The sequence below is a fragment of the Wyeomyia smithii genome, chromosome 2 (assembly GCF_029784165.1).
Source record: "Wyeomyia smithii strain HCP4-BCI-WySm-NY-G18 chromosome 2, ASM2978416v1, whole genome shotgun sequence".
NCBI classification, from domain to species: domain Eukaryota; kingdom Metazoa; phylum Arthropoda; class Insecta; order Diptera; family Culicidae; genus Wyeomyia; species Wyeomyia smithii.
The window spans coordinates 112,710,620-112,735,467 of NC_073695.1; the positions used below are offsets into that span (position 1 = coordinate 112,710,620).

The 24,848-nt window shown below is 37.8% G+C and overlaps 1 protein-coding gene across 4 annotated transcripts in view; it reads right to left on the reverse strand.

Annotated features, from left to right (window-relative positions):
- The window catches only part of LOC129725966 (uncharacterized), a 266,385-nt gene that overhangs the window by 182,183 nt on the left and 59,354 nt on the right, over positions 1 to 24,848 (reverse strand). For all 4 annotated transcript variants that reach the window (XM_055682454.1, XM_055682456.1, XM_055682455.1 and 1 more), the window contains exon 2: positions 21,458 to 22,097. In XM_055682454.1, the coding sequence (XP_055538429.1) occupies positions 21,458 to 21,503 (46 nt within the window). In that variant the 5' untranslated portion in view covers positions 21,504 to 22,097. The remainder of the gene's footprint in view (positions 1 to 21,457; positions 22,098 to 24,848) is intronic.

A 24,848-nucleotide genomic window follows, 5' to 3' on the forward strand; every position in this document is an offset into this window, starting at 1 on the left:
AAAATATATTAACTCCAAACTACACTCAAAATAATTTTCACGTCATAACTACCGGAAAAGTTTTGTGAATATTTTCCACTGTCATTTTCACCTAGATTCTACGTGATTGTCATTTGAGTTCATCATGATCTGGTGAGATGATTTATCCTATGAATCTTATACAGCAGACATATGCATTTTATGTGAATTTCACGTAGAATTCAACTACCGGTAAAATGGAAAGCATCTGTTAGCTACTACGTTTGATACAACGTAAAATTTCCAAATTTTGTTTCCTTAATTCTTAAGAGACGGCAAATAGTTTTTAGAAATTATAGAAATATGTTGCTTGATAAATCGCACGGCCATGCAAAATCACCGATTCGCAAATGAAGCAAACGACATAAAAACTGAAATATTACAACTGACATTTGCCGGCGATAGCTACTGTAAGCTGCAACTGTTTATATATAGGAAACTCCTCGACCTTTGAACTGAGTCTGTGTGAAACCTGTAAGCTCAGGGCTCGATGTCAAATTCGTACGGTTTTTCGAAAGCTCACTTATTGGTAAGCCGTCGAGAAATTCTATTTTATTTTCAGCGACTGAGTTAGACAACAGCTTCGCCATTTTGATTTCTGTATATTTCCACACAGAGAGTTCACGCGATACTTTTTCTATGACATTCTGTTTGACGTTGCCAAGGTCACGTAGATACCACGTGATAAAACATAGTAAGCATGTGATTTTCACGTAGATGTTATGTTTGTCACATAAATCATGCAAAATGACAGAAAATGAATAAGTACAGGAAATTTCACGTAACAATAATGTGAAAAATATTTTGAGTGTAAGTCTTCAATATAGATTACAGAACACTGGTCGACAAAATAAAAAAGTGCATGCCAAAAGCTCAAACCAGAAGAAAATAAAAGATTATAGCTGTTCAACCATTCCCATAAATTCTGGTGCCCCTAGCCATCACCAAAACGCGGCAACTTATGTAAGAGTGTCGTATAGAAATTGCTCGCCGGGTTCTTCGCTTTAACGTTATGTTTACGAGGAAACTAATTCAAATCTCTGAAATTCACAGGAATGGTTGAATACCTATACAATACTGATAGAACGGACACGCAAACGTAAACGGGACCAGACAACAACACTTATTGCTCTTACTTAATATTAGGTTAAATTCTAAAATTTACCTTTTTGCGTCGACCGGTTTCGAGCATTATCATGCTCATCTACAGGACGAGGCCCGATGTCCAACTGATAACAAGATGTGCTGCTGCAGCTTCAAAGACTCAGAGAGATGCGAAGCTATGGGCTCTCTTCCTAGCTAGGCTAAAGAGAGACGATATGATTGGTGACTCATCTTCGTTCATTAGAGGTTTCTCCGCATTAGCAATGAGCATTGATTCTCATGCATTCAACAGAGAAACCTTCCTGACCGTTTTAATTAGTTTTGCGCTCTCCCAGTCGATATCGTGTTTCAAACTGGATGAGTGTGCGGTTACACTTGAAACACTAGCTCTATTGTTTTTTACAGCATGTTTATGCTCTTTTAAGCGAGTTATAAATTTGCGGCGGGTTTGCCCTATATATACTGCTGTGCAATTTTTACAACCTATTTGGTAAATCCCGGATCGTTCATCGGGGGGGACTTTATCTTTGAGATTGCAGAGTAATTCCCTTAGGGTGTTTCCGCTTTTGTGGATAACCGCAAATTTATGCTGTTCTAGTGTGTTCCTCATGGGGTTGGTGATTTCTGGGTAGAACGGCAAGACGATTCTTCGGATTGTTTCATCTTTCTCCGGTTGTAGTGTTGTTACATTCTGGCGATGTTTTTTGCGTTCGTGTTTCCGAAGGACTTTTTCAACAAACTTCCAGTCATATCCATTCAGTTCAGCAGCTTTACGGATTTTATCTCTCTCCGTGTTGAATTCCTCTTCTTCTAGCGGAACGTTGAAGAGACGGTGCGCCATCGAGTGGAAGGCTGCTTGTTTCTGTGCACCAAAATGGTTTGAATCGCAAGTTATGTAGCGGTCTGTTGATGTTGGTTTGCGGTATATTCCAAATTTTAGCGTGTTGTTTTCTTTCCTAGAAACAAGAAGGTCAAAAAACGGTAGTTTACCTTCTTTTTCCTTTTCTACTGTGAATTCAATCGAAGGGTACTGCGCATTGATGAAATTGAGTGTTTGTGGCAAGAGGCGTTCCTTGGTCACGGCGAAAACATCGTCTACATAACGTTTCCATATACGGGGAAAGGCTTTATCTTTTTGTACGTTTGCTTCAAGGTCAGCCATGAAGACTTCGGCTAAAAGGGGGGACAGCTTATTACCCATACTAAGGCCGTAATTCTGCTGGTAGAACTTGCTACGAAACGAGAAGTAATTTTGTTTCATGCAAAGTTCAGCTACCGCAAGGTATGCTTCAACGTGGTTCGATGGGGCACTAGTACGTTCAAGGTGTGCCCGTAAACTCTGTAAAGCACCTGACACCGGCAGGCTTGGGAATAGGGCTGTAACATCAAACGATACAAGAATTTCGTTCCGTCGCAATTCGAGATCCTTTATCTGCTCTACTAGCTCGATAGAATTTTTTACGCTTTTTCCATTATTATTGGGTACTTACGCATTTCGTTCACCAACCATGCTGCTAATTTTTCTGTTGGTGTGCAGTTGTTGGAGGAGATGGGACGCATAGCCACCGGGTTTTTGTAGATTTTGGGTAAGCAGTATAGTGAAGCCACCTTCGGATTCGGGACATGGAGTTTCCTTTCTAGTGTGTCGTCTCTCATCAGACGGCCTATCTTCTGTCGAATACTATTGGCTTCCTCCACCATCGCGTTAAGAGGATCCTAGGGTTTACCGTTTTTAAAAACACATTCTTCGTAAGGACCGGAATTAATCATTTCGAGTACGCGCGTATCGTAGTCTTCTTTGTCCATAATCACTACCGTGTTACCTTTGTCAGCACGGGAATACACCACGTTACGTTTTTTTGAGTTTTTGACCGGTATCCCAAGTATCAGGTTTTGTGGGTATTTGTTTTTTCGGGTTTGTTATCGCACGAGAGATACTCTCTGCGACATCGTGACGTATCTCGAATTTGGACGGAGAATTCTGATATTGAATTACGCTTTTAACACTGTTAACTATTTTAGCAAGCGGCGCAGACTTCGGGGTTATTGCAAAGTTTAAACCTTTGTTTAGTAGTTCTAACTCCGTGTGAGTGAACTGGGTGGACGATTTATTCAACACAAAATTTTCTATGATTTGCGGGGATCGTTTTTCAGGCCTCGGTTTTTGTGCACGCGCGAGTGAAAGTAGTTTTTTATAATGCCTTTGCTTCACCTGTTTTACACGTTTTGAAATAATGCGATATACGTTGTTGTCTGGTCCCGTTTACGTTTACGTGTCCGTTCTATCAGTATTGTATTGTGAAGCTCTTACGTTAGCACGTTATCCACAAAAGCGGAAACACCCTAAGGGAATTACTGTGCAATCTCAAAGATAAAGTCCCCCCCGATGAACGATCCGGGATTTACCAAATAGGTTGTAAAAATTGCACAGCAGTATATATAGGACAAACCCGCCGCAAATTTATAACTCGCTTAAAAGAGCATAAACATGCTGTAAAAAACAATAGAGCTAGTGTTTCAAGTGTAGCCGCACACTCATCCAGTTTGAAACACGATATCGACTGGGAGAGCGCAAAATTAATTAAAACGGTCAGGAAGGTTTCTCTGTTGAATGCATGGGAATCAATGCTCATTGCTAATGCGGAGAAACCTCTAATGAACGAAGATGAGTCACCAATCATATCGTCTCTCTTTAGCCTAGCTAGGAAGAGAGCCCAGAGCTTCGCATCACTCTGAGTCTTTGAAGCTGCAGCAGCACATCTTGTTATCAGTTGGACATCGGGCCTCGTCCTGTAGATGAGCATGATAATGCCGGTCGACGCTAAAAGGTAAATTTTAGAATTTAACCTAATATTAAGTAAGAGCAATAAGTGTTGTTGTCTGGTCCCGTTTACGTTTACCTGTCCGTTCTATCAGTATTGTATTGTGAAGCTCTTACGTTAGCACTACCGCAATTATTACAAGTGAATACCTATAATCTTTAATTTTTTCCAGTTTGAGCTTTTGGAGCGCACCTATGTTGACCAGTGATTTCTATTGGCTATGTGTATCTAATTTGATTAGTAACTAAGCATAGCATAAAACCAGTATAACAAATCTTTAATTTAATAGAAAATATATAAAAGGTTACAAAAATAATAAACTGAGATTTCGATGTTTTCTGTAAAAAATTGATCAGATGAACTTTTTAAAGTACACTTGAAACAAAACGTTAAGATAGAAGTTTATGAGCATAAAGAGGACAAACCATACATTAGAACCGGAAAACTTCTCTTCCTGCAGCTTGGTAAGCATGTCTAAGCTGAGCACAACTCGAGTCGCATTGTTTAACTTGTCTACGAGTAGTTGAACGTAATGACGCTAGCCAAAATTTCGTCTTCCTAGTCTCAACTAGCCGGATAGTTTTTGTGGTGCTAGAAAATAATATGCTGCAGTTGTCGGCGAGTGACCAAACTTATCTATGGCCTACCATCCTGGTTTCAAATGTCTCAACATTCTATTTTCTACTCTCCTAGTGGTTTTATGCTGTGAGCTTTTGCTATTAAAACTTCGCTTTATGTGTATAATATTATATGATTTCGATCCGAATAATTTTTTGAGTGCAAATAGATATTTTGTTACAAATTTATTTATTTTTGTTTGATGTTTTGATAAAATCACTATACACTTTACATTACACTTTTACAATACACTTTTAAAGTTCAGCCATGATCTTAATTAACTGATCAAAATATCTAGTGTTTTTTTTTTACTATCACATATGTACCCACTCAGACTTTTTTAATCGATGTGGTGTTTTCTACTTTTATTGCAGTTCTGACCATTAATAATACGTACATCTTCTCATATTACATACACAACGAACGGCTGCGTAATACTAAAAACATCACTAGTAAGCGCGTGGTTATCGTGCGTTTTTTTCGCAGTTTTGTTTTACCACAGGGGTATGGCCTCTGTAATTAAATTAGGGCCAACGGAGGAAATAAAATTGAATCTTTAATGCCACTTGCTTTTTCTCGGAGAAAATAGGACGGGAACAGTTGCTACCACTGTACGATAGTCCTCGTCTTCTATTACCTACCAATTTCGATTATATTTCAATAGCTTTTATCCTCCGCGGCAATTCCGTTGCTCCTAATTCGATCCCAAGCGGATTCCTTTTCCACTTCGACTACACCGACCTCCATCAGTTCGCCATTGACCATAGGCGCATTATTACATTGTCGTTCGTAGTGTTCAAGTGAGGGCTCCATAGTTGATTTGTGTTCGTGTCATCCTCACTTGTTCATGCTCTGGGCACGCTCATATTGTGTTAGCACTCCCGAGCGAATGGCATCAGCTTTTTCCGGCATGTGTAACGATTGATTGGGAAATCCAGCAGTCAGTGCGTTCAAAAAATGCGTTGAAATGTATTTCAATTATTGAGCATAATTCTTTTTCATTTTGCTTGCTTGCAGTCTGGTTTTTCACTTAATACCCTCATCATATGCATTATAGTAATACACTAATGAGCTTCGCGAACCCTCATAAATTTGGGATTATTATCGCTGTTTATATAAGATAAAGTTTTAATAGCTATTATAATTAATTTTGTTGGGAAAGCTTGGAAATACGTAAGACTCTATTGTAAGCAAACTATTAAACGTAGCACGGCAATATAATCGATTTTTGGTGAATACATATTAGGATCCGCCGCAGTGAAAGCGGATGAGAATACTAAATGCCTTGTGGTCGTGGAAATTGCGGGCGAATTTGAAAATTCCGATTACCAGCTTACATACAGAATTCGGCAATTTCTATGATGAGGGTTATTAGGTTATTATCACGAAGGTTAGAAAGAGAAACAGAAACTAATAGAGATGGTATTAGGGAGCATAGTTACGCACACTGCTTTGGGTTGTTTGTCTCATAATTGATTATTGTTTTACTCTAGCGAGTGGTAGACAAATCAAAAATAACCTTTTTCGTTCTGAAAATTAAATATTCATGTCGAAAGATGCCATCCGCAACATTCGAATTAGAGTTATCCGTGAAAATATAATCAAACTGATTTTTCACCTAAGCTCAATACCTTTTCTAACCAAATTTATGTGTTTTTGTTCTATGTGGACGCTAAATCAACAAACGCGAAATAAGGAAGACAGAGCAAACATCATCCGAAGTGATTCCCCTTTGATTTTAATAAAATGACTGTTTACTTTCGGAAATACTTCTTTTCTTTTTATACCATATCGAGTTTTTAACTTGTGCGCTGTAGGTAAGTTGCAAATTCTGTGACAAGATTGCCAATCAATCGAGTTTAATTTATCTTCAATTAGGTCGTAGCTCGCAAGCAAAAGAGGGTGCGCCGTTGTTTGTGTATTGCCTAAGGTTGCATGCATTCAACCCACATCATGAGTTTGGAAGTTCAGCGAGCGCTCTCCCTTGAAAGGCCATTTTTAATTCCTATTCTCGTGTTCTCATAAGATGTGGGTTCTGAACTCTTACGTAATTGCAAATTTTTATTTTAAGATTGTTAAATTTTATTTATTTAAACCCGCTTCACGACTGTATATTTTAATCACCTGTCCCAAAGTATTTTTTTCTCGTATATCTCTATTCATGTCAACTTGGTTGTTGAGTCATCATCTTCATTGTAACCTCTAAAAAAGAACATCCTACAGTGTAACGAGTTAAACAATGTAAAATATCCCTCCATTGCTTTGATTACGATACTTGCAGGCAGAGGAATTCTTGTGATCAGGGTAATTCTTGTGATATGACAATTTTGGTAATACCTTTCACCATTATCGGAAACTAGTAACAAAACTGGGGGTTGTATGTGTTGTTTCAAATGAAAACAAACGACAGCAAAAACAATAAAAGATGCCTTCGAAACGCGGTTATACCATCCACGTCGTTGACACGTTTTCGCAGTTCGGCATTGATTTGTAGAATAAATGCCTTTTTTATTTCTCTATAAAGGCGGTTTTTATCCACAGGCTGGTTTGCTAACGCAGAACAAATGCTTTGAAAGCTGTCGAACGGAAGGAGAGCCTTTGGCACTTCAATTCGAACGATTTGCATATTCGATAGGGCCATTTGTATTTCGAATATTCACGAAAGTTTTCACCACAATTTCAACGCGAATAAAATCGTTGGTATCTTCCAATGAGCAATATCAGTCAAATGTCCAAAAGAGATAGTAATAGCACTACTGAATTGACCTGGATAATTTTAAAAAATGGTTACCTTGAATCATTAGAATTTGGTTTTGGATTCTAATTTCGCCAATGAGGGTTTAAATTGCGGTCTGTCATCTTCATCATCACCATCATCATCAAATTTTAGAAAACAAAGGGGAACTGCTCCATTATTCATCTCATTAAGCCGATATTCACGACGAATGCACGGATTAAACACCAAATTTGCAAATAAATAAATAAACTAAATAAGCTTACAACGCTTCCATATCCATCTCAAAACTTGAATCACTGCTCGATTATTCATCTCACGACGCCGTATTCAGCACACTGTTAATCATGAATGAATCACGTTATCATGAATGAACGTAGCCGCAGCCCGTCGTAGTAGGTTACCTAGATATCCGCTGTAGTTGTTTACGTGCAAAATTGGTAACCTAGGTAACCACTACAGTGCTGTAGATTTATGTCAATTATGTCGGAATAATTTAACATTTTCAGTGTGATTTTTTCGTATTAACAGAAACTGATTTGGTAACTTTTGATTTTCTTCAACGCAGTGAAAACAGATGAAAATACATACAGTTGAAATTTAGGAAGTGTAGAAATTCATCTGATATATTTCTGCTGATTCAAGCTTGTTTTGGGAATTTTGAGGTGAACATTTCAAAGATTAAAGTATTCTTAGTGTAGTGAGTGATTTTGTTCAGTGATTAAAATAAAAAGTGGTCCGCTAGTGATGGAAAAAACTTTGGTTGGTTGCTGAACGAGTCCCGTTGTAGCCTTATAGAACAATGCGCGGATTTTGTTTTCTGAGGTAGGTGATTGAATTGAATGAGTTTTCGAGTGCAGATGCACGAGTATAATATCAAATTTAGTGCTCTTAAGTTAGTTTTTGAGGATTATACTTTATGAGGCATCTAAAGTGAACTAATAAGAATCCATTACATGGATTAGCAGATTGGTTTAAAAAGAAAACATGCGTTTTTTCTTGTTTTCAAATGTGTTTTCATGTTTTATGAGATGAATATGAGGGCTGAGATGAATAATGGAGCAGTTCTCCTATCTGCAATACTCTATCTGACTGTAATCTGGCTTGCTTAGCTTTTCTTTGCTGGAATCCACTGGGTTTTTTCAACATAATATGGTCGGTGTTAAAGCAGAGTGAACCAAGTCGCAAAATAATGTGAAAACGAGTTAATGATAGTGTTACATCACACAACAATCAGATTTGATTTACCTCAAAAAAAACATAAATAACAGTATGATTTTTGTCTGAATGACCAAAGAAAAGCCATCACAATGTGCAGTCGAAAAGGACCAACTGTTTACGTACAGTAATGGTGACTACCCCCGGTCAGCTGCTAGGCAAATCGAAGAATTTTCAAGCGATTTTTCGTTTTTTTTTTGCATTTGAGGACCCCTTTTTTTTCATCGGAATCTGTGAAGTTTCACGCACTGTCGGGAAGTTAAATTTGTTTTTGGACAGTTGATTGCTATCACTGTGCTGACCAGATAGGTCTTTGGTTAAGCCAAATTTAAAAATATTTTTCTTAGTGCAGCGAAAAAAAATAAATTTTGTTGGTGGCAGGCAATGTATATAGTTGCCACTGCCTTATAAAGGGTTAAGCAGAAAGATGTTGTAATCACCGGAATGTTCAGCATCGGTTTGAAGTCAGTATAAGTTGATTTTAAAACTAACAGCTAACTTACCGAAGAGCTCCAATACTCGTTAGTCATAATAGTATTCTTTATCAGTAAATGAAAAATATCTACATGGTCCACTTTGATTAAACACGTAACGGGGAAATGTTGTTTTTTTAAAGTAAGTGACACAAAGATTCACAATTTCAGAAATAAGTGCAGGGATTCTGACTCAAAACTTGATGATCCAACCAATAAATTCTATCTTCAGGAGGTTGAAAAAAGTAGTAAGTTTATGTTTGTTACTGTTTTTTGCAAACTAATAAGATTTATGTCCGTAGTAAACAACAGAAAGTATTATGTTGAAAGCAACACAATAGGTTATCCGAAGAAGAAAAGAAAGAACAAGTCATTGATGATTCTTGTTTGGTTCAATCATAGTGTACCAAGTACATTTATTCAATAACAAAGCTGTCTTTGTTGAACTCACAACAATTTTTTTTTTTCGATTGTCACCCCACATGTTACAGTGAAAGAGTAACTCTAACTTTTAACACAAAAATTGCACAAAACTATTGACAACTTCGAAATTCAGAGAGCAACAAAACTCGTTTTTCTCGGAATGATCAAAATGTCACTTAGTCTGGTCTGACTTAACACCAATCATACGATCTTTATGAGATAATGAAAAAAATAAGGACAATAATAAATGGTTTGAAATAATTAGATCCCTATGGATTGGTCGGAAGGTCTGTGTATCCGGCCAAACAATGAAAAAGTACCTGGCGAACATGGGCATACATATTAAAAACGACAGTGCCGTTCACTGGTCTCGGAATGTTTGCTGGCAATAATGCAGCGGCAGCGGCTGAATAAGGTGGTCAAGTCGATTTTCCCGGCGAGTCGTGACGTGGCGGCGGTGATGGACGACGAGCCCTATCTCACGCTGGATGGTAACAACTGGTAGGGCACTCCGTATTTTACTTCCCCCACGAAAGAAGTGAGCTCCGAGGTGAAGTTCATTTCACACGCCAAGTTCCCAGGGAAGGTGCTGCTGTGACTGACAATCAGCGAGAACTGCTCTTCTTTCGCTCCGGACTGGCCGTGAACAAGGAAATTCATAGTACGAAGTTGCGTCGTTCATCAAGAAATGCCACAAGGGCGAAAACGCGGTGTTCTGGCCAGATCCGGTGTCGGTCCACTCCAACAATTTTGTCGCGAAAACTGAGGAGGAATTAATAAATTAAACAAAGAAAGGGTCCAAAAACATGCCTACACGCATGTTTTCGTCTTCCATGGCGAATATACCAATTAACTGCCGCACACAAGGCCGCTCGCAAGGGCGTGAGCTAACATAATCAAATTCCATGGGAAATTTTTCAAGCTTAATTATCTATCGTAGTTTATTTATCACCAACCGAAAAAGTCCATTCTTTAATTGCAAACGATACTGCTCGAATAAAGTTTCTCTTGAAAAGGCTTGAATGGCTGAGAAAACCAAAAAAATCCTACCCGCAGAAATCATTGCGTTTTGGGATTTGGGTATTATGACATTGAACACAAACTTTGCGTATGTGCTAAATTTCGTGGAACCAGATTATAGCTTTTGAATGCTCTCAAGGCTCGAGAAGTACAACCCAGTATGTGAAGACCTGGCTCAACAGAAAAGGTGCTGTTAATTTTTGGCTATTTTAAAGTACTCATTTAACAACAAATCGAACGGCCGATTAATGTTTTGTTTAAATTTTAATTTGTGCAAAAAATATGCTCTAGTTTAAGAGATGTTAAAAAACATTTTACATGACCTAATTTTTGCATATTTCAGGTGAGTAATACACTGCTCCAAAAATGTAAACTTTATGTTAGAATCATCGATTTACCATTATCATTTGATCCAATCATGTCGATCGTGTACATTAAACTTATTAGCAAATATTCCAGAATTATGAATTGTTGAATCCCAACTCATCTCAGTTGTTGAGATAACAGAATACATATCTGCAAATCCCGTTAACGTTCTTTCCATTCTGTTAAAATTTTGAAAGTAATTTTTTTATTTCTTTCTCTTCTATTTTGTGTTGTCCCTTGACGGACTTCCATCAGTTTCTGGCATAACACAAATACCTGAATGTACAAGGTGTTTTGTTTTATTTCAGGTATAAAGAAAATTTGCTGCCAAACACCCGAGAGACCAACCTCAGGTAGTGTGGGGTTTGACCCACTGAAAACCTCTAGCTCATAATACTTCCCGGGACGACCGCTAGGTATTGCCTTAGGGAGCATCCTTTATGTTCTGTGCAACCTGTGGCTTTATTAAGTCTGCTAGCTATTTACTCAACTAACCTGGAGACTGGCAGTTAGTTAACACTGGTGTGTCGGTGAACAACCTGTCTTGCAACTCTAGGGCTATTTGAGAGGCGGCTGCACAAACCGCTCTTCAAATGTTCGGGTTTCCACACATCCTCTGAACTAGGTTTTCCGGAGTAGTGTCTGTGGCCCGCTCACTATCATCATGTCACTCCACGTACACCCAAAACGAGAACCTGTGTAGATACTACCTTAAGCAACAATGACCTGACAGAATATGTGTCAGGAAGTTGACTTCTCCATGGCGTCTCTCGATCTATCCGGATACCACCGGAATAAGTCGGTGCGTTCCCAATCAAACGATTATAACAAACGGGTAACACAAATATATCTGAACTTGATAGAAATAACGAAGCCTGTAATATTCTTGATATGCCAGAATGATAAAAAGTACAGAATTATATCAAATTCTGTTATCATCCATTTGAATGTTCAAAAGTGTGTTTTTTGAAGCATATTCATAACAAAATTTGTTATTTAATTAACAAAATTATTGTGTATTCTAACTAATTATGATCTTTTTTTGCCAAAAAACTGGCATAATAAATTATAATAATCAGTAAGAAATTTTGATAGTAATTTTGACATTTCAACAATTAACGAGACGAAGTTTGGAACACAAGTTGATACAAAAAGTTCGTAACAAAATATAAAGTTTTGTTATAATCCTGATATTTTTGACTGATCGGGTTTATCTACCTTTCGTGAAATTGGACCATTCCTGCTGCCATATGATCAGCGATAATGATCTTCTGATACCTTGTGCCCCTTGTGTCACGCTGGTCGAAGCGTTCTACGTCCTCCCTAATGGCTAGCAGCAGCTAGGTATCATGCCGGACAGGACGCAGATTGCGTCGTATGACACTGTACGAAACGCACTCGCAGCCCTCAGACACATGAGCCTGTAGGTAGTTTACCACGATAACTGTTAGTACCTAGCGCTTTGGACCACACTGAGCCCCCGTACCTAAGTATGGACGAAACCACTCTGACAAGAAGTTTACGCTTGCTGCCATTCACCGTAGAGCTATTCGACATCATTCGAGATAGTGCTGCAATAGCCATCGAAACCCTCTTGCAGGCATGGTGGATGTGACTCTTAAATGTGAGCTTATCGTTAACCATAACCTCCAAGAGCTTCAAAGATTGCTTTGAGGTGATGGTGCAGTCTCCGATTCTGACCACCGCCTGTTGCTCTGATTGGCGGTTATTCACAACCGTGAACTCCGTCCCATGGTGCGCTAACTCTAGTTTCCTGGAGTGCATCCAGTCTTCAACCTTGCGTGTATAGTGCGCGGCCGTCAAAACGACCACCTCGATCGGCTCGCCGTAAACCTCTAGCGTTATTTTATCTGCATAACCGACGATCACAACTCCTACAGGAAACTTGAGTTTCAACACCCCGTCATACATGACAGTCCACGACACCGGTCCCAGGATAGAACCTTGCGGAACTCCTGCGGCAATTGGGACGCATTTCTGACCCTTCTCCGTGTTGTAATCAGGTACTCGGTTTTGGAAGTAATTTTCCAGAATCTTGTACAGCGACACCAGTACATGGATACTCCTGAGCGCAAGCGCTATGGGGTCCCAGCTGGCGCTATTAAACGCATTCTTCACATCAAGCGTGACGATTGCGCAATAGCGTATGCCCTTTCTTTTGAGATGGAGTGCTAGCTTTCAGCGTGGACCTGTCCTTCCGGAAACCGAAATGATTACTTGCCAGATCGTTTACACCCTCTGTGTACCTCACCAGTCAGTTGAGGATAATCCCTTCAAACACCTTGCCCGTAGTGTCCAGCAGGCAGATAGGCCTGTATGCCGATGAGTTCACTGGCGGCTTCTCAGCTTTCGGCAGTAAAGTCAAACTCTGCCCCTTTTATCTTTCCGAAGAGAGGCAGTCATCCAGGCGGGGGCGGGACACGAGGCATATGGACGTTAGGCATATGGATGTTAGGCATAGTATGCTAGGCATACAGACGCGAGGCATAATGGATGTGAGGCATAATGGATACGAGGCATACTGCCACAAGGCATAACAGACGCGAGGCCGAATGGACGCGAGGCCGAATGGACGCGAGGTCATATGGACGCGAGGCCGAATGGACGCGAGACCGAATGGTCGCAAGGCCGAATGGACGCGAGGCCGAATACGATGTTGCACTATCGCATGAGATCCAATTATCGAGACTATGTGTCCTGGATTTGCAACATCCATATCAGAATGTACATTGATAAATATCAAACAGAATGTCTTTAAAAAAAAAATGTTGCACGTTTGATGATTGACAAAAAGCATCATCCAATCAATTGTATATTAAACTTATTAAATGTTTTACTCTACGTATGTAGATCAAGTGCAACTATATTCCTAAAGAAACGAGGCGACACTAAGCCGCCGTGGTTTCCGCAGTCCGAGCCGGCCGCCGACCCTCCGTCGGTCTCTCGCACACAAACGACTGATCTTCTGGTTTGCTAGGTCTACTCAAACAGAGTTTCTTTTATTTAGTTAAGTCTGAACGAGCGGTAGCGAGTAAGGACAGCATTCGCTCGGACAGCGAGTCGGCTGAAGGCCGCGAGTGTATTGCTTTCCGAATGTCACTCCGAAGCGAAATACATGTTATTACAAGAGGGCTGTGATGATGATGACGATACCTTATTTCGGCTCACTTTTCCTCGGCCTTGTGTCCATTCGGCCTTGTGTCCATTCGGCCTTGTGTCCATTTGGCCTCGCGTCCATTCGGCCTCGCGTCCATATGCCTCGCGTCCGTATGCCTGCCGTCCATTATGCCTAGCGTACTATGCCTCGCGTCCGTATGCCTCGCGTCTGTATGCTTAACGGGGTGTCATCCATCCAGGCACCTCTGCATGACTGCCCGAAATAGCCCGGGGCCATTTTTATCGCCAGCAGCACAGTACATTATGAACAGGGTGTAGACAACATGATTGAGACAGGCAAAATTTTGTCAATTTTGTAATGACCAGAGTTTCCCGAAAAATGAATCAATTTTGATGAAACAGGTTTCATTTTACTGGAAAAATATTCTTGTTTTCTAGTATTGCTCGAGAACTCGATGTGACTAACCCACACCGGAAATGTTTAGGAGTGTGCGTCAAAATGTACAATTTTGCAAAGCGTAGAACTTTTTCTGATATCTTGTTTTTTAGGTTTATATGTTGCCAATAAACTAGGATTCATTCCGAGTTCATTGGTACCCAAAATCCAGTGTAGTTCTGGTCATTTTAAAATTCACGGAAAATTTTTCCTGTTTCAATCATTTTGTCTACCACCTGTATATGTCTATATGGTGTAATCGCAGTAATCCTGTTGGAAAAGTTCGCTGATGAACTACTTACCAGATGGTAAGGATACGGTACAATCGAAAAGGTCCCAGGGGTCATCATGTTGGAAGTGCATTAGCTGAACACTTGTAGGGGGTCGGATGAATTCTCCCTTTGCTATAACAAGAACGTCAGGTTCAAGTTATTTGTAATTATTATTATCAAGATGATTGTTACGATTGGCCGCATCGGTAGTTACTGTTGAGAGTTTGGTTTAGGTTGTGGTTGTGATTGCGGTTCCTGTTGTTGTTGTGATTGATGTCTTAATGGTTACTGTTGTTATTGTTGCCGTTACTGCTGTTGTTGCGAACCTTTTCCGTTGGTTTCTTCGTTTCCTGGTAGCCTCTGCATTCTTCTGCTACTGTAACCTATTGTGTTTTTTTTGCTTATGCTGGCTAGCTCTTACTTAATATGTATAAGTAAAATTTCAATCCCCTTCATAGCTTCAGAAACTGTATTCAAGTGACACACAAGTCGATGATTCGCCGCTACATTTTCATCAATTCGTTTTATTAGCTGATTTTGCTGAACCGTCAGCCTATCTATTGAATTTAAATAATGCAATCACTAAAGTTTGACGGTTTGTGTCGCAGAACGGCAGCAGAAACGCGGTTGGATCCATATCATTCCTATCTTTTTACATGATGCGGAGTGACCCTCTTGGGCACGATACTCCCACACAGGAGGCATAGAATTTTCGGGGGTGTAACACACGATCACAACACGTCAGTGGCTGAATCTGCATTTTTTACCGGCGCAAAACGCTTGCAAACCTAAATGAAAATCTAAGCAATAAAATAATTTAATATCAATTCGAGCGTGGCCCTATAGCCAATGTTGTCGTCACATAATATTAAAATAATCAGACCTTACATAAACAGCCATTTTCAGAGTTTGTTTATTTTACAAATAATCCGGGTTTCGTCTTAAGCTTTTCGTATGAATTGATTACATCGCAAAGTTATCGATCTTTTAGTTTTTCTTTTTGATTCATGAAAAGTATTTCATCGTACTACACAAGTCTTATCTCAGACAACTATTATTTACGACTCAAAAAAAGTTTATGTATGGGTAGACTACGAAGTATAATTGTTATAAAGTTTTAAATTCGTAAAATAGGTATGTATATATGTTTTTGTAAAATATTTGCAAATACGCACCTTTGTATTTTATGAACAGGAACCTTAAAGTTTAGGGTTTTCTCAACCTGAGTGTACTTTTTGTAATGATGGTATAAAAACCTTTTTTTATAGCCACTTTTGAAAATTTTTCATGCATTTATTTTTGTGTGGCTCCTTCTATCGCACCAACAAGGATTTACCTGAATGTGATATGTTAGACCAGTGTATTCTCAACCGAAAACATAGTTTTATTTCATACATGACGCCAAACAGCCTGCCGGTTGTCCGTTCTTTAGCTCAATCTAACAGGACACAGTTGCGTGAATAACATCACACTTTTTCATGATGTTTGTTCAGAAAACAGCTCTTGTTGCATATGCTGAACTTTTCTTCAAAAGAAATTTTTCAGAGCAACGGAATATCATACAACATTCTTTTTGGTTTGATACTTAGAAATTGCATATTTCATCTAGCTGAGTTCTAGGAAGTTTGTCTGTAATTGATGGATCAAGTTTCAATCGATTTTATTTTTATTTGAAATTGTATAGAAAAGTAAATGATTAGTAGCTAATTGCAGGAACATATAACCGAAGTATTATTTGAATATTACTTGAAAATATTGAGATTATTTCGCTTGTTGTTTGCAATGACAATTGAAATAACTAAATTGCCTCCATACTTTCATTTACTATTTACGTGCTGTAATCATCAGACATCGAACATATTCTGTTTATTGCATCTGGCCTGGAAATATTGCGATCGTGAATATATCAATATCAATTACGCCAAGCTGATACAGGGCCTTAGTTCGAGCATGTCAACGACGGGTCACATTTTCTTATATGCTCATTTTCCCAGCGGCCTGAAGTTTCGACAAATTATACCCGTAATGAACACCGTGCCAGCTTCTGTCGCATATCCAATCATATCATTGAGTCTCGTCATGCCATTTAAGTTACTTTTTCAACATCTGAACTACTACTATGCACTAGTTTATGAAAATGAATGATACGAACTAGCTGTTTATTTTAAAATTTTCCAATGTCATGGAAACTTGAGAAATACTTATTATATCAAACAATTACCGATAACTTTACATATTTGTGCGATTGTCATAAAAAAATAGAGCACTACATACCAAGAACGGCGTCTGATTTATTAAGGTCATTTCCTTTATATTATAACAATTCCGTTATATACCACACACAGCAACTCTGTTTACAAAAAAATAAAATTCTTTTTGGACCTACGCATGCAGGAAAACCCACGGGAGACATCACCCTCGAAGCAAACACTTGCACATAACGAAGTAAAACATAAAAACGAACATAGTGCAGAAGTAATGTTGACAAAAATAACTTCATACACCCACCACCCACACGCTTAACGACGCGGCGATTGTCCCAGTTGATGGCATTTTTGTTCGATACGTAAATCCACCCCTACGAGTCCCACAGGTGCCTCTACGTTGCTCGACATCCTTGCTCGGTGATTCGTGCTGTTCTGTGGAAATTGAACTCCAATCCCTTCCAGCGCAGACTTGTTTTAATTCACAAGGTAGTGTGGTTTGGCGTTTCTGAATTATTATTCATTTTCATGACTGGGTAATAATTTCTAAGTTTCAAAATCGAAGAAAATCGTGTATCAATTTTTTTAAACAACATCAACAAGTCTTATAGATAATCTAGCTGCGTAGAAGAAAAAATGTCTGAAGTTTTTTCAACCTAGAACTAGAACAATTATGGATTTTGCTATCGATATGACAAATGTCACAAGTTCACGATAAACTCATCTCATGACATTTTCAGTCAGACTAGTTGTTTTCGCGGTTGAAGCGTCAACTACTACATTGATGGCAATACCTTTCTACACTAGAAAAGCAAACATAGCTTCAGTTTGCTTTTGCCGGGTACCAACACAACGGTCCCTGGTGGTCATGAAAATTTAATTAAAGTTTATTGATTTATCATTCTTCTTTCCCCGGTGGAACCGGATCATTTGTTGCCAGCCATCAGTGGTCTGCAGCTCGCATTGTTTTAACTTAGGAGGATTATCGGAAACTGATATAAAAGCTTTCGAAGCGCGGGAATGTCAGAGTTTTTATTATTTCCTTCAGCAAGAAGTACTAAACCGTCTAAAATGTGACCATGTGCGTTTGGCTACCCTGTCCCTTCTAAATGCCATTGCTGAAGCCGGAAATAGTAAGCATTGCTTTTGACATGAGATTACGGCTCTGTTCACTATATGAGATGTTTTGGTATATCGTGGAAATGAAAATGTAACAATAAGATTGGAAGATTGGAATGAAAGAAATTAAACCATTATTACCTGGCTACCTTCAAATCCAAATTGGCTATAAATTTTAAATTTAGAACACATTATTACTCAGTATTTTTGTGACATTATGATTTTACTGATTATTTTAAAAGGTTTCATTGATAGGTTTCAATTTCCAAGCTTCGTTTCAAATAAACACATTTGCACATTAGAAAATATACCAACGTAAACTGTTTTAACACGGGTTTAGATTATGTACATCGTTTTTCATGTAAAATTTTCATCATTAACCCTTTGAAGGTAGTCTGCGCCAATCTGACTCCTCGCTTTCAGCAATATTTTTTATTTTTTCCTAACATTGCGTCAATTTTTTCTCGTTTTTCTTAATCAATAAAGAAATATTAAATCCTGACTTCTGGTTTTTGTTATTTATCTGTGTGTTAATTAACATTACATTCATCGATAATTTATGAAGTAAAACATTCCTTTTTAAATATATTTAAAAGTTTCTTAATTATACTTTTACACACATCAAAATATAATCATCTTTTCGAGGTTAATAATTATTAGCATATCCAGCGTGAATTTATTTTAATATGGGAGAGTAACTGGCAACAAGGCCGATTGTTTGTGCGCGTTTTTATCTCAACGTAATTTATTCTTTTAAAGTGTGTTTAGCGAGAAAATTAATAGTGAAATCTACTAAAAATACTAGAGTTGGTGTTCCAAACAACAAAACTATCGGAATATGCAGTCTTTGGGGGATTTTGTGCGAGATAAGTGATATTACTTTTTTAGATTTTTTTTTCTGTTTGAGTTGTTTGTGTTAATATACTATAAACTCAATCAATTGTTTTTTGACATGTAGGCGGCGCTGCATTTCTTTGCTTTGATCATTGACGTGTAGAGGTAGATTCATACAGATCTGTTTTGTATGTATTTTCGGTTGAGAGTAGAGGAAAAATAAACTATTTTTTTTACTAGAATGTTTGTAAACATACAGAGAATTTCTTGTTCATACGGATGTGTTACTTAACAAAATTTTTCAGAGGCTCGGGTTTATGTTTCGGAGAACATTGTACTTTGTTCGCGTGGGTCTAATTTGACATTATTCGACTATCAGTTTAGATGTAATGGAAATATATGATGTGGTAAAACCCTTGGCTGTCTGAAGATTAATTCGCTACTAATGACAATAATGTCAAATCGGTGGATAATAATAAGCGTATAACTAAACTATCTATGTATACATTCACCCCTAGCCTCAAAACATAAAATAGTAAAATTACTATATAAATAATCTAAAAATTCAACTGATAAAATACAATTTAAACTAAAAAGTCGGTAAATCACAACAGCCTCAGCTCTTATTAGCTCTAAAAATTCATACCTATAACATAATCAATTATCGACCCGCAACATCTAACAGATATATCCCAGGGTCTCCCTTTTCTACTAAAATTTCCCATCTCATGTAACATTTATGAGAGCACGTAGAGTACTCTGCGGTTCTCTTAAGTAAATGTTGGACTAACATTCCTAATCCGTTCCCCAACAGTTGCAAGGACGTGGCCAGGGCGGTAACAGTTCTCTGGAGACATCTGACTTTTGTTTAGTAACACTTAATTAGATCCCAAATTTCATGTTAATGCTCAGGAACGAAGGTGATTTGCTCTCGTGAACAGAGTATTGTTGCTAGCACCAACTACGAAGTTGTGCAGTTGTTTATGCTATGCTATGCTATGCTATCCAGCGTGAATTTATTTTAATATGACTTCGAATCAGGGTGAATCATGATCGGGTTAGTTTACTCCCGGAACTTCAAGCTTCGCGTGTTAAGCTTCACTTGTATATATGCTGTTCCTATCACTAATAGGTCGGAGAAGAATTGTGTCTCACTCAAAAACTGTGCAACATTATTATCATGTTCACTCTGCACGCAAAAGTTGGAGTCTTAAGCCTGTAGTACACTCTTTGTCTAATGTTCAAATATTTGACCTTCTGACATAATGGTCAAATTTATTTCACATCATGGTTGTTGTTTTCCCGTGTTTGCCCCATGTTAAAATTGGAGAGTGACAAATAATTATCTTTGACCAAATTTTTATCTGTCAAAAAGTGACAAATATTTGACGCTCGGTCAAAGAGTGTACTACAGGCTTTAGCAAGTATTGCGTTCTTTCCATTCGCCAAAATGTTGATCTGACTTCGCACAAACATTGCGTGAAAGGCATAACACAATAGGGTTTTCAGTGAATACAATAGTAACGTAGCTCGAAGTAGATTGGACAGTTTTTCAGTTTTTTTGTGAAAGATTTACCAATGCACGAACAAACAGACGATACTTGTACTAGTACACATTTTGTATACAATCTGTTTTTAGCAAAACTACGCAAAATGATTTGAAATACGGGTTGCTTCGCTCATTTTTTTAATGATTCATGTAGAACGTAATTACAAGTCAACCCCCTCCGGTTCTGTTGTTAATGACATATTTATGGAAATTGTAACCCTCACAACAAAACACCTTGTTACATAGATTTTGAAAAAAAAAAAAAAAACTGTAGGAATGATGTCAACCGTCAGGAGAGTTAACACATTTGTATCGCGAAAGCTATTGAGTTTGATTATGATTGCACATTTTACGTACGATAGTTGATTAGGATTGATGTAATTGGAAAACTTCCCTAGTTCCCTTATAACGCATGCTAACGTAGATGAATCTCATTCATTTGATCGAATGCATTTCTCGTCACGAACGGCATGTAAAGTAACGGAAGAGAACAACGTTCCCTGGCAGTACTCAAGCAGAAAATTTTACACTATTTGCATACAGATTTCAATTCACGGTAGACTTATGGCACGGGTTGTGCATGGGAATAAGATGTTTTGCATACGCTTGAGCATAGTGGAATAACATGGGTCAGGCAGAAAACTTCTCGATTGAAGGTTAAACCGCTGTCGGGTTCTCTAGAATGTGTAACTGCCAGGAAAACGTAGCTGTTGAGTGGTACACAAATCCTCGTGTACAATTCGGGACCATAGAGCACAGCAATATCTCAAAAACAATGTGTTTAAACTCAAATTAGCATACTCTTGGCATTCAATTATATTTGAAAGTTAATTACATATTTTCGAGCTTCATTCTCATCGGTAATGTAGTTGTAAACCAAATTATTGTTAGAATTGAGTTTTGATTCGAGATTAGCAACCATCAGGAAAAAGGTGAGGTAATAAAAATTTAAGCTCGTTTTCAAAAACGGAAAAACGTTAATTAGAATGTTTGTGCGGATTTAAATTGAGTTTAAAGCAGCTGAAAAATGCTAGACCACAAATTTCAACAATAATAAATGCTTCCAAATTAAGCTGAAATCTACGTTATCTGATGAAGTAATAACTTACCAGCAAATCCTGCATGTACGGCCAGTATTGCGGCAAGAGCGAGCATCTTCACCTTGGATGCCCTTGTCAGTGCTTTTCCTCAATCGAATAACGCCACATTTGTGAACGGCGCCAGGTTTGTTTCACATAAACTCGCAGCTTCTCGTTGTGCGATTAGCTATTATTTAAACATTGTGTGCAAACGACTATGCTAAATCTTTACATTTCAAGCAATTATACATGGCAATTAAATTGGAATTAGGTAAAAAAAAACACTCATCACTCATACACTATTTCCGATGCTCTATCACCCACCGCATATATGTTACATTTTTGTTAGAACTCAGCGATACTCTTACTACTTCGTATATAAAGTAACCTAGCATGGCCATTCTGAACTCGTTGGGATTGTTCTATCATTTCGAATATGTGCGTTGGTTTTTTTAATTTTTGATGGTTACATAATAAAATTATTCATTAAGAACAAAAGTGGTAAAATAATCTTGTCCATTCAAACATTCTATGTGGATTTTTTAGGGTATTTTTCACAGTAGTTCACAAAAATACTTCGATGTGGCATTATGTTTCACGTGGTTATCTTCATTATTTTTATCCATAACGGTGTACACTCATTCTGCAAGATTTCTGTTGGCTTAAGATTCTGAAAAGAGAAAAAAAAACAATAATACATTTTCACTAAACTTATATGTTAGCCCGTTGTATTGGGAATGTTGAAATTTATTTCAGGATGTGTTGCGTTAAAAGGAGGAAAAAACCATCGTCGAAATCATATTACGAAAAAAGGTTAGTCTCCTTATTCTTTATTTTGTAAAACAAAAAAAAAAGATTATGGAAGAACTGACAAACTATACCTTTTCTGATAGCGCCCACAACACTTCTCTTTCCTTTTGCCAGGCGGATCACGTAACAAATGTCCATTTTACTTTGTTTTGCCGTGAATGGCTTTATGCATAAAGTTACGCATCGTAGAATACTTTGATACCCAAATGGCATCTGCTTCGTATTTCGAAAAAATGCTGCAAATATTTTATAGCTCCAATTATGAATGAAACTGGAAAATGGCCATTCCTTTAGTCTGATTTTCTATAAAACAGTTCTAGTTACGATTTTTCCAGCGTGATAAAATGCATCTACCGGGGTTAAATGTTATTCTTTTTATTCGCCTATTCGACTCTTCGTCCGGATAGTATTTCTTTTTATCATAATACACAACAGAACATAAGAACCTTGTCTGCGAGAAGCAGACTGCTATTGGACAGGCACCGGATGAGAAAAATGATCTCAATGTTCTTCACTTCCACGACACGATGTGCCGCAAATCATAAATCATGCCGTATAAGCCGAACTTAGTATCACGGACGATTTGATAATCTGACTATAACAGTATCGCGAATTATATCTGAGAAGAATTTCAAACTCCATAAACCGGGTCGCTTTATAAATTCGAGTTGCCACCATAAGCTTTCTAAGTTGATCTGAAGCGGCAGGATTTGAAATATAACATATTATTGGTGTCAACTAAAATTTAATTTATCTCCTTTAAAATTTAATCCGTCTCCTTTTATTGTTTAACCAAACTGAAACCTTGAAATTTATTTGCCAGCTTGAAATGACATCAAAGTTCTCTCAAGGGTTCTCTCCGATTAAAATTATATAGATATTAGTTAAAAAGCTGTTAAAAGGGTTTTTTTAAATAACAATGAAAAGTGAAAACTGTGCTTATGGTTCTTTAAAATCACTTATAGTAACCCAAACTTGGGCCTAAGAAACTGTGACGAGATTGTGACTTTCTTTTTAACCCAAAATCAGAACGATTAAAACTATAGATTTTGACGGCCGGAAAAACATCAGCTAGGAAACATCATTGAAAGGACAGTAGCAAACCACTTTGTTTGAATTTATTTTTTATATAGTATATAGTATACAGCGTATCTTCTGGTAAAGTAGGTAGTTCTGGTAAGGTACAGTGATAATCCAAATTTTCAATAAAATCTATTAAGTCTAACTGTAGTTCCTCAGTGAGTTTAGTGATTTTGACGGTTTTTTGAAATAAAACCTTCTAGGGCCGGTTTACCCCATTAGGCTTATACATGACGTTAAAGCTCTTGAGTTGCTCTACAAAACGTCATATTCATTTATTTTTTCTAGCAATGTTGCGAAGAGTAGGATTACCCTGAAAATTGACAATTTTTAACCCTCTAGTGCCCAAATTAATTTCTAAACGAACTTCGATAAAATCATTATTAACCATTATAAACACTTTTTAAGTATTTATTAAAGTTTTTCGGAACTTCGACTAAAGCCCGCCAAATGGCGGCATTGGGCACTAGAGGGTTAAAAGAAAAATGTGTTTTTTCGTCAATTTACCTCGTTGCCATATATTGTGACCATGCGTTTTGAAGTACTCTTAGTGTAGAACAATACCACAAATTTTTAGGGAAAACCATCAAGTCTAGCAGGAGTTATTGCACTTTTTAGTATTTGGACGTTTTTGGACATATCATTTTCAAGGGTCGTTGTACCCCACTTAACCTCAATGAAAAAAATTTAAATTTTGCAAAACTTCCTACCTTGAATAGACAAACAAACGCTGAAAGTTTCGGCCCAATTGGAAGACATCAAAACAACGTCCCTCAGAAAGGCGGTTGCGGCTCTCGCGAACTGGCTCTTAAAATCTATTCATGTGTTACATCTTAATCTGTGGAGCGCTACCAGCCTGAATAATCTGAATAACGCAACAATTCAATCGACCATTTTTTATTTCAATGAAACTTTGCACACGTTTCCGACTTAGTAGGTATTTTACGCAGTTGGTGTTTTATTTTTCAATTTGAAAATTCGCTTTCTAATTGCGCATAGCTTTGTTACTGAGCAGAGTGTTTTGGGACGATAAACTTCACTATTTTCGTTTTGGTTTTGCACGAGGTTTGCCACATCAAATCATCATGAGCTTTGAAAACTTTACTCAAATATATCCCCTGTCTGAAACATTTCGCATAATGTCACATTCAATTTAATTTACATTTCTATTCGCTGCGTGAATTTCTCCCTCATGATCTATCTTCAACAACAACAAAGTAGTTTAACCTCCAGTTCTTGAGTTGGGATTTTACTGTTTTGATCCAGTTGGTTGTTGGCTAGGTAAAACTTTATCCTTTACAAAGTTTCATGAGCGTATAGTTACTCCAACTAGCTGCCATTGCAACACATTGTAGAACTTTTGCGCTGCGTTTGTACGAGAATAACGATGTCAATCTATACCTATGAAAATGCAGTCCGGTTTGTCTGTCTGTCTGTCGGTCTGTCTGTCTGTCTGTCTGATCCATATAGGCTCGGAAACTACCGAACCGATCGACGTGAAAATTTGTATGTAGGGGTTTTATTGGCCGAG